Here is a 10,735-nt window from a genome sequence, read left to right on the forward strand (position 1 = left end):
GTAGAGCCCTGGGGAGTGTTGTAGAGCAGAGGGATCTTGGCAGAGGCAACAACCCTTCTCTGGGATGATTCAATGTTTACTTGGAGAGTAATTCTCATCACCCATTGTTGTGTGGTCTGGTGAACTGTGCACCCCTCCCAGCTAGAGAATGCAGGGGTGAGGGTTGGGAGGGCAGGTGGAGTGGGTGAAGTGCAAATTATAAAATATGTTGAATGCCTCAGCCATCTTGAATGTGAACAAATGTGTGACACAGGGTCACAGCGGTAAACCTGCTGACTTACAGCACCAGACACCTGGGTTCAATCCTGACCATGTGTGCTGTCTGTACAGAGATTGTACGTTCTTCCTATGTACCTCGTTAACTTTCTCCTGGTGCTCCGGTTTCTTCCCGTACAAGACGTACAGGTTTTTAGGTTAATTGGCTTCGGTAAAATTGTAAATTGTCCCTAGTGTAGTATTGGATAGTGCTAATGTACGGGGATAATCACGAGTCAGCGCAGAGTCGGTGGACCAAAGGGCCGGTTTCCATGTTGTATCTCTAAATAATAATGCTGATGAGATGGATCTCTGGCTGAGGACATTCCTCAGGCCCAAACTCAGAAATCGCCTTTTAATATTCGGTAAGTTTCAATGAGGTAACCCCTCATCCTCCTAAACTCCAGCGAGTACAGGCCCAGTGCCGTCAAACACTCATCATGTGTTAACCCACTCATTCCTGGGATCATTCTTGTAAACCTCCTCTGGACCCTCTCCAGATCCTTCCTCAGATATGGTGCCCAAAACCGCTCACAATACTCCAAATGCGGTCTTCTAAAGGTGCCTTGTAGAGCCTCAGCATCACATCCCTGTTTTGTATTCTAGCCCTCTTGAAATAAAAGCTAGCATTGCATTTGCCTACCGATTCAACTTGCAAATCCTGCACCAGTACTCCCAAGTCCCTTTGCACTTCTGATTTCTGAATTCTCTCCCCGTTTGAAAAATAGTCTACACGTTTATTCCTACTCCCAAAATGCACGACTCCACACTTTGCTACGCTGTATTCCATCTGCCACTTCTCAGCCCAACCTGTCCAAGTCCTTCTGCAGTCCAAGTCCCTGCATTTTCTACATTACCTGCCCCACCACCTATCTTCCTATCATCTGCAAACTTAGCCAGAAAGCCTTCAATCCCCTCATCCAAATCTTTGATATACAACGTATCCTTGTTCTCCAGAGATAATGCCTGACCCGCTGAGTTACTCCAGCACTTTATGTCTTTATGTGTTAGCCAGCATCTGCAGTTCTTTGTTTGTACATAATACTTTCCCTGTGAGGTAAATTCTGTCTGTCGCATTCAGTGATAATGTCAGAATGATGGGGTGAATTGTAATTATCACAATCTCCAATTTTATTTTCCATATTTGAGAACAAGGGTGGATGATAGGTTGGGGCTCTTATATTTTTAGAAATAAAAGTGGGAGCAGCGTAGAGAGAAGCTTCAAAAGATGCATAGGAAGGAACTGCAGATGCTGGTTTACACCAAAGGTAGACACAACATGCTGGAGTAACTCAGCGGGGCAGACAGCATCTCCGGAGAGAAGGAATGGCTGACATTTCGGGTCCAGAAGGGGGAAGAGGGGTTTCGACCCGAAACATCACCCATTCCTTCTACCCAGAGATGCTGCCCATCCCACTGGGTTACTCCAACATTATGTGTGGACCTTCACAACATGTCAATCTGGGTAGATAGGGATAAGACTCAGAACAGGTTGCCTGATGATAGACATAGGAACACATAGGAAATGCATAAATTGAATTAACAGGTTCCTCATGGTTTAGGATTTGTTTATCCTGATGAAGGTTTAATGCACCCATGCTAATAATTAATCAGTTATTGTTTTTCTACAATTACTAATCATATTTATTGAGGAGGCATGAGACTGGCTTCTGACTGCTCAATGGCCTCTTCCCCCAAAGATCATAACCCATTCTCCAGAAACCCCACGATTCCTTCCTGCTAAAGCATTCTCCTTTGGTGTTGTTGAGTGTCGTGATGCTCACAATACGACATTTCTTCTCAGTTAATCTCCAGGCTTTGGTATATTAGATATTTCAACGTGTAATAATGTAAAAGGTGTTCTGAAAACAATGGTTGCTCCACTTATTCGTCACGTATCCTTGCCCTTGGTATCACGGACACAGAGAAAGATTTCTCAGAGAAAGCCATTTCATCCTGAAAGAAGATATGAATAACTATCCTTGCACCTCATTCAAACCTGTGAATATTTTGACGATGAAATCTAATGAAAACAAATTCCAATAGTTTAATATGGCGAGGAGAACAGTGATGCATTGGGGCAGGGAAATATCATCAATGTAACTTCCCTCACCCATTGTCCAGCTATCTGCTCTCTTATACCCCCTAAAATCTGTTCTCTCTTACACCCCCTAAAATCTGTTCTCTCTTACACCCCCTAAAATCTGTTCTCTCTTACACCCCCTAAAATCTGTTCTCTCTTACACCCCCTAAAATCTAGAAACCAGCGTTTCTTTGCAATGTGGAAGGAAATCGCATTACATGGTGGAAACCCACATGCTCACAAGGAGATCATGGAAACTCCTCAAAGGATGCACCAGAGGTCAGGATTGAACCCATTTTACCACAGCTCTGAAACCACTGCATTAAGTGGAGACTGCTTCCATGAATATCTTTAGTTGGATGAGCAACTGGGCAGGGCACGGAAAAGAGGAATTTAAAGGCTCAGACAAAAAGTAGGAATAAGGAAGAGACCAAAATTCTTCTTTTAAAAAGTTAGCCAGTTTACAACCGGCTGAATAGTGTTTGTTTGGCAGTAGCATTCGGCTTTGCTTGATTTCTGTGGCTCTGAGGATTTTTTTACTTTAAGTAATAAATGTGTGACAGTGGTTGAATGATGAGGGGCAAGTGAATGAAGTGTTTGTGGATCAGCCTTTTGGGACCAGTGACCACTGTTTGATTAGGTTTAAAATAGTTATGGATAGGGACAGAGAGGGTCCACTTGTTAAAATGTTAAATTGGGGTAAGGCCAACTTTGAGGGAATGAGAGAAGGTCTCGCTCAAGTTGGCTGGAGCAGGTTGAGGGGAAAGGAACATCGGCCAAGTGGGATGTTTTTAAAAGTGTGCTGACAAAAGCTCAGGATGTGTACGTCCCCATTAGAGTGAAGGACAAAGCAGGCAAACGTAAGGAAGCTTGGGAAAGGCATTGGTCAAATACAAGAAGGATGCGTGGGCCAGGTATAGGCAGCTGGGATCAAGTGTATCCCTGGAGGAGTTTTGGGAACTAAGGAGGAAAGAACAAAGGAAATCAGAAGGACAAAAATGGGCCAGGAGATAGCCCTGGCAGGTAGCATAAAATCCCAAAATATTTTATAAATACATCAGGGGGAAAAGGATAACTAGAGAGAGAGTGGGACCTCTCGGGAATCAAAGCGGTCACCTCTGTGTGGAGCCACAGGAGATGGGCAAGGTCCTCAATTGCACTTTCTCTTCTGTATTTACCAAGGAGAAAGACAGTAGGATGGAGGAACTTGGGGCAGTCAATGGAAGTGTGATGAGAGCAGTCGGTGTTATCGTCGAGGAAGTACTGAAGGTACTATCGTGTTTGAAGGTAGACCAATCGCCAGGGCCTGATCAGATATATCCGAGGACATTTCGGGATCTAGAGAGGAAATTGGTGGAGCCCTGATTGAGATTTACGAGTTGTCCTTAAATACATGAGGGGTGCCAGAAGACTGGAGGGTGGCGAATGTTGTACCTCTTTTCAAGAACGGCTGCAGGGAAAATACTGGGGATTATAGGCCAGTGAGCTTAACATCTGTAGTTGATAAGTTACTGGAGAGTATTGTGAGGGATAGGATATAGATGCAGTTAGATGGACAAGGAATGATTAGGGATAGTCAGCATGGTTTTGTATGTGGGAGGTCATATTTCATGTAACTGATTAAGTTTTTTGAAGATGTGACCAAAAAGGTTGATGAGGGCAGAGCTGTAGATGTTGTGTACATGGACTTCAGTAAGGCGTTTGACAAGGTTCCACATGGTAGGCTGCTCTGGAAGGTTAGATCACATGGGATCCAAGGAGAGATAGATGAATAGATAGAAAATTAGCTCCATGGAAGGAAGCAAAGGGTGATGGTGGAAGGTTGCTTCTCAGACTGGATGCCTGTGACTAGTGGTGTGCATCAGGGTTCGGTGCTGGGCCCGTTACTGTTTGGCATCTACATCACTGATTTGGATGAGAACATACAGGGTTAGAGTAAGGGTTTGCTGATGATACAAAAGTGAGTGGTTTAGCAGATAGCAAAGATGGTTGTGAAAATTTGCATCAGGATCTGGATCGATTGGCCAGGTGGGATAAGGAATAGTTGATGGCATTTAATACAGAGAAATGTGAGATGTTGCATTTTGGGTAGACCTACATAGTGAATGGTAGGGCTCTGGGGAGTGTTGTAGAGCAGAGGGATCTAGGAGTACAGGTGCATGGTTCCTTGAAGGTGGAGTCGCAGGTAGATAAGGTGGTCAAAAAGGCTTTTGGCACAGTGGCCTTTATTAGTCAGAGTATTGAGTATAGAAGTTGAGAGGTTATGTGGCAGTTGTATAAGATGTCGGCGAGGTCCAATTTAGAGTATTGTGTTCAAACCAGAGGGAGAGAAAGTTATCTGCTTGCATCTGGGTGACCAAGGCATGGCAGGGGGGCTGTGGAAAGGACAGGGATTGCAGCCCAGTGGACACAGCCACAGATGGTGTGACTGACAAATGACATTGGTGCTTACATACAGATCCAATGAATGAATGAATGAATAAAAGAATTAATACTTATTGTCACATATGACAAGTCGCAGTGAATTTCTTTGGCTGCATACCCAAGGTATATAAAGAGTGGCCACATAAAGGACGCTGACAATGTTACACAGTATCTGTGCCAGGTCCCTTTGTTCTCCCCTCCCCTTCCCTCACAGCTGTGAAAATAGGAGAGAGAGTACCAACCAACCATGATGAAACCACTAAAATGTGATGGTCATTGTTATTCATAAATGATGGTGGTGCAGCGGGTAGAGATGCTGCCTCACAGTGCCAAAGACCCGTGTTTGATCCTGCCTATGGGTGCTCTCTTTATGGGGTTTGTACGTTCTCCCCGTGACTGTGTGGGTTTTCTCAGGTGATCCAGTTTCCTCCCACACTTCAAATTCTGCAGGTTTGTAGATTAATTTGCTTCTGTAAATTTCCCCTGGTCTAAGGAACTGGGTGATCGATGGTTGGTGTGGACTCAATGGGCCGAAGGGCCTGTTTTTCCACTGAATCTCTAAACTAAACTAAATTAAACTGCGTTAAAGCAGATAAGCAGAGCCTGTATCGGTGCGTGGGTCCATCATGTTGTGGCCGTTGTGGAAACCTGGTTCTGAGATGAACATGACGGGCAGCTCAACATTCTGGGCTTTCCATGTTTCAGATGTGGTAGAGAGGGGGGTAAAAGAGGTGGAGGTGTTGCTGTACTAATCAAGGTGATTGTTACGATGGCACAGACAGGACAGACTAGAGGGATCATTCACTCAGGCGATAGGGGTAGAAGTTAGACGTAAGAAAGGTGCCACGGGATCGTACTATAGGTGCCCCAATAGCAAGCGGGAGATCGAGGAACAGACATGGAGACAGATTTGTGAAAGATGCCAAAGTGACAGGGTTGTCTTAGTGAGTGACTTTAACCTCCCCAATATTGACTGGGACTTGCTCAGTGCCAAAGGCAGAGACGGTGCAGAATGTTGTGAGGTGTATCCAAGATGGTCTCTTGACACCGCCTGTGGAAAGTCCAACCCAAGAAGGGTTTGTGTTGGACCTTGTGTTGGGAAATGAGCCTGGCCAGGTGACTGGTGTTTCAGTGGAAGGACATTTTAGGGAGAGTCTTAAGATTGTTTTGAACAGGGAGAAGGCTGGATCTTGCGGGAAGGTTCTAAACTGGAGTGAGGCAAAGTAGAATGATATTAGGCAGGAGCTCAGAAGTCCACGTCTGACATGTGGGAGTTATTCAAAGGCCATGTACAATTACGTGGTCGTAAACATAGATGGGTTCGTTTGTAAGTTTACAGTTGACACCAATATATCTGGGGAGGTGGAATGTGAGGAAGGCTGACAAACTATACAGTGGAAGAAGAATCAGCTGGAGAAATGGGTGGATGACATTTAAAATGAGCAAGTGTGATGTGTTGTCCTTTGCGAAGTCGTATATAAAGGGAACATGTACAATTAATGGCATGACCCTGAACAACATTGACATGCAGAGGGATCTTGGAGTTCAAGTCCATAACTCCCTGAAAGTGGTCCCACAAGTAGATAGAGTGACAAAAAAGGCATATGGTGTGCTTGCTTACATAGATCAGGGTATTGAGAGTTATGTGGTCAGATATTTTTAAGGCAGTGATAGACAAATTTGTGATAAGAACGGGTATCAAGGGTTATGGGGAGAAGGTAGAAAATGGGATTAGGAGAGCAGGGATCAGCCATGATTGAATGGCAGAGTAGTCTCAATGGGCCGAATGGCCTCATTATACACCTATAACGTGAACGTGATACCGATCTATCGGACTTTGCTTAGTCTGCATTTCAAGTAGAGTGTGCAATGCTGGTTACCCCTTTACAGGGAGGATGTGGAGGCTTTGGAAAAGGTGCAGAAGAGGTTTAACAGAATGATGCCGGATATGGCGACATTGCTGAGGAAATTAGGGTCTGGTAGCTGGAAGATGTTGGGACTTTTCCTTACTTTCTGTTTCGTTTCGATGCTGCTCGAATGGAGGAAATGTTAACTGAAACCCCTAGTTTTAAATGTGCAAAGAATTATAGCTGATCTCAGCTCCATGGGTAAAGGTGGTGTTCTTTGTTGTGGGTCAGATATCATCAGAATACAAAAATAGAAACTAATAATCAAAGCAGTAAAGTGGATAACACTTTATTATTCTGAAGAATATTTCAGTAGGACAAGATCATTCTTTTCAGCAACAATCTAGAAGTCCATCATGCGCCTGAAAGACCCGATGGTGGAGTTGTAGCCGCCCCAGTCATTGTATTTCCTGTACTCCCCAGGTCTCATGAAGTACTGTCGGCCTCTGTAGTTGGGTTGTTCATAGAAGATCCAGTAACCATCCATCACGTGGCAGGAGTGAATGTCACGGTTACGGAAACGATCGTAGACGGAGGGACAGTCGTCCATGAATTCCATCATCTGTCCTCCAAAGTCAGGCCTCTCGTAAATCTTCATCCTGTAGTTGCCTCCTTGGTACTGGAATAGAAAGAAAATTGTAATTGTCTTGATGCTACATCTGGATTAATGTCTAGAAAGAAGCAGCAGACCAGCAAGCTCTACCTACATCAACCGACTCCAACTGGTCCAGAACGCAGCCGCCCGACTCATCACCCATACCAAATCCTGGCATCACATCACTCCAGTCCTCAAACAACTTCACTGGCTTCCCATCTCCCACCGGATCACCTACAAAATCCTGATCCTCACCTACAAAGCCCTCCACCATCTGGCCCCCCCATATCTCATTGACATCCTCTTCCCCTACCAACCCTCACGGTCCCTCAGATCCACATCAGCCGGTCTCCTCTCCATCCACAAGTCCAACCTCCGCAGTTTTGGGGACAGAGCCTTCTCCAGGGCAGCTCCCAGGCTCTGGAACTCCCTCCCCCAACTGATCCGCAATTCCGTGTCCCTCACCATCTTCCAGTCCCGCCTCAAGACCCATCTCTTCACCTCTGCCTATCCTTAGCCCCACGTCCCCGTCCCTTTTCATCTGTGCATTAATTGCCTCATACTGTGTTTTGTATTGAATTCTGCCTTTACTTTGTGTACTAGTCATGTCTCTACTATTTATTTCATCCCCCTTACATGTTTTTCCTCTACATGCTCAATTTTTGTAAGGTGTCCTTGAGACTCTTGAAAGGCGCCCATAAATAAAATTTATTATTATTATTATTATTGATGCAAATAGCATTTGATCGTTGAAGTATATTACTCATACGATGAGCTGGAGAAACAGTGAGCAGTCGAGAACACCAAATAAATGCATCTAAATCTGGTAATACTTAGCAGGACAGGCAGCATCTGTGGAGGGAGAAGCAATTCATATGTTCATAAGTTATACGTGCCAATTTAAGCTATTCTGCCCATCGAGTCTAGTCTGCCATCCAATCATGGCTGATCTACCTTTCCCTCTCAACCCCATTCTCCTTCCTTCTCCACACAACCGCTGTCGTTCACATTCATTTTCAGAAGAGGGAGAAGGATCAAGCAACTAAAGGGAATATCTGTGAAAGGACGGCACCCAACATAGACAGGGTGGTTGAAGTGATGGTGCCACTAGCTGATGGGGGTGAAGGAGTGAGGAGATGTAAACAGAAGGAGATGAGAGAGAAAAAATCATGGTGCAACTGTGAGATATCGATGGCTGGAAATCTGAAGCGAAAGAATGCTAAAGAATCCAACAGATTAGGTGGTGTCTTTTTGAAGAAGAAAACGTGGAATCATTATCTTCAGTTCAAGAACATTTATTCGAAGTTGCTTTGTCCGAGAGAGGGACTGGTTATTAGAAATTAGAATATGAAGACAGACACAAAATGCTGGAGTAACTCAGCGGGACAGGTAGCATCTCTGGATAGAAGGAATGGGTGACGTTCCGGGTCGAGACCCTTCTTCAGACCGAGAGTCAACGGAGAGGGAGACACAGAAATAAGGAAGGGTAAGGTGTGAAAACAAGACATCAAAGGGGATAAGGCTCAAGGTAAACGAGGACTAGATCATTGTTAGCTAGGGGGAGGTGACAACAGAGCATACAGAGATAAAATTTAATTAGGAGGACAGTCAGACTGGTTGGAGAATTAAGAAGGGGGGGGGGGGTGGAGAGAGAGAGAAAGCACGGGATTACTTGAATTTGGAGAAGTCAATATTCATACCACTGTCCAAGTGAAATATGAGGTGCTATTCCTTCAATTTGTGCTGGGCCTCACTCTGACAATGGAGGAGGCCCAGGAGAGAATGGTCAGTATGTGAATGGGAGGAAGAGTTAAAGTGTTGGGCGATGACCTGTAAATTATCCTTTAATGTTCTGTAAAATAATTCACCTATCAGTTTGGCATATTTAATTACTGTGAGCCAATTGGATGATTTTACTTAAACTTTAGAGTTCTGTGCAGCAAACCTTATCTGTGCATTTTAGATATGATTAATTTTGTTCCAAGAACAAAACTGTAAACCTCATTGCAAACTTAGCTACATCACTTCCAAATGTAACGTCCTTACAAAAACATCCATAAGCCTTCCACAGTCGGTCAAGAGAAATTAAATATCAAACAACGCTCTTTTCTACTCTTCATTCAGGATAAAACACAAAAAACTAAAAAGAACTCACGTGTGGATAGCTGCGACAGGACCTGATGTTGTCGTTGAATCCCATCCAGCGCTGGTAGTCAGGATACTCCCCCCTGTTCAGGACATACTGGTACCCCATGTAGTTGGGTTTCTCGTACGCCACCCACCAGTCACTCTCCACACGGATGGAGTTACAGCGGCTGAAGTAAGGGGACAGGTCGGCACAGTCGGTGCTGCACTCATAGTGACGACCCTGGAAGTTCCTGTCCTCGTAGAAGATGATCTGCGGAGAGAAATCGTTTTTTAAATTGATAGATTCTCAAAATAGGAAATATTCACCAACAAATTCTAATATAATAATAATAATAATAATACATTTTATTTTCGGGCGCCTTTCAAATCTCAAGGTCACCTTACAAAGATTAAACAGAAGAGAAAAAAAACATATAGTCGGAGAAAAATAAATAATAGGGACATCATCAATACACAAATTAAAGATAGAAATCGCTCCAAAGACACAAAATAAAAAAATAAAAAAAAACACAATGTGAAGAGAGAGCAGCGACTGCTAAAGTGCGCCAGCGTCCACTCTCCCTTCCGACAACCATCAAAGTACCTTACACAAAAGGCACAAAAGTCCAGTCCCCAACCCCAGTTCTCCCAAAAGTCAGGCCTATTAAGGCCACCGCTGTTGCCTCAGCGGAGGCCCAATGTTCCTGGCCGTTCTAGCCGGGTGGTCTTGCCCCGGCGTCGGGAGAGTCCTCACAGCGGCTGGGCAACCTGGAATGGCTGCTTCCTAGCAGGGGATTGTCGGCTTCCGAAGCCGACAAGGACGCACCGAGTTGGAGCTCCCAGGCTCCCGATGTTCATGTCGGCGCCGCCCGCTCCGCTCCGCAGACCCGCAGCCCGGAGGTGTTGATCTCGGCGGTCCAGCTCACCGGAGCTCCAGCGCGTCGACCCAGGCAAGGCATCGCCCGCTCCGCTCCGCGATGGCGCTCCAGCGCTGTGCCGCCACCGAAGCCGAGGTGCTGGGCGGTCCCCGCCAGGAAACGGCGCTCCAAGCCCGCTGGTAGGCCACGAGGACGGGTCGACGGGCAGCCCAGAGAAAAAACTGCCTCACCGACCAGGTAGGGACCTGGAAGTAAGGTTACCTCCTTCCCCCCACAATAAGAAGTCCATTTCTCCGAAAAAACGACAAACAAAACTAACTAAAAACTGGAAAAAAAAATGAATTAAACGGACGGCTGCTGGTTAGCAGCCGTTTCCCAAGATGGCCTCTCCTCCTTGTTGTCTAATATTGTCTAATGAACTAAATTGCCATTACCTTTCCCATTTTGAGCTCACAGTTGGCCTGGT

The 10,735-nt window shown here is 45.2% G+C and overlaps 1 protein-coding gene across 1 annotated transcript; it reads right to left on the reverse strand.

The window, feature by feature from the left end:
* Nucleotides 1-6,942: 6,942 nt before the first annotated feature.
* LOC116974964 (gamma-crystallin S-1) lies at nucleotides 6,943-10,735 on the reverse strand. The gene is made up of 3 exons (XM_033023587.1): nucleotides 10,704-10,735; nucleotides 9,420-9,662; nucleotides 6,943-7,288 (listed from the first exon to the last, which is right to left on the reverse strand). The coding sequence occupies exons 1-3, from the start codon at nucleotides 10,710-10,712 to the stop codon at nucleotides 7,013-7,015; spliced, it is 528 nt and encodes a 175-aa protein (XP_032879478.1). The 5' UTR covers nucleotides 10,713-10,735; the 3' UTR covers nucleotides 6,943-7,012.

Source organism: Amblyraja radiata, chromosome 7, assembly GCF_010909765.2.
Source record: "Amblyraja radiata isolate CabotCenter1 chromosome 7, sAmbRad1.1.pri, whole genome shotgun sequence".
Lineage (NCBI taxonomy): Eukaryota > Metazoa > Chordata > Chondrichthyes > Rajiformes > Rajidae > Amblyraja > Amblyraja radiata.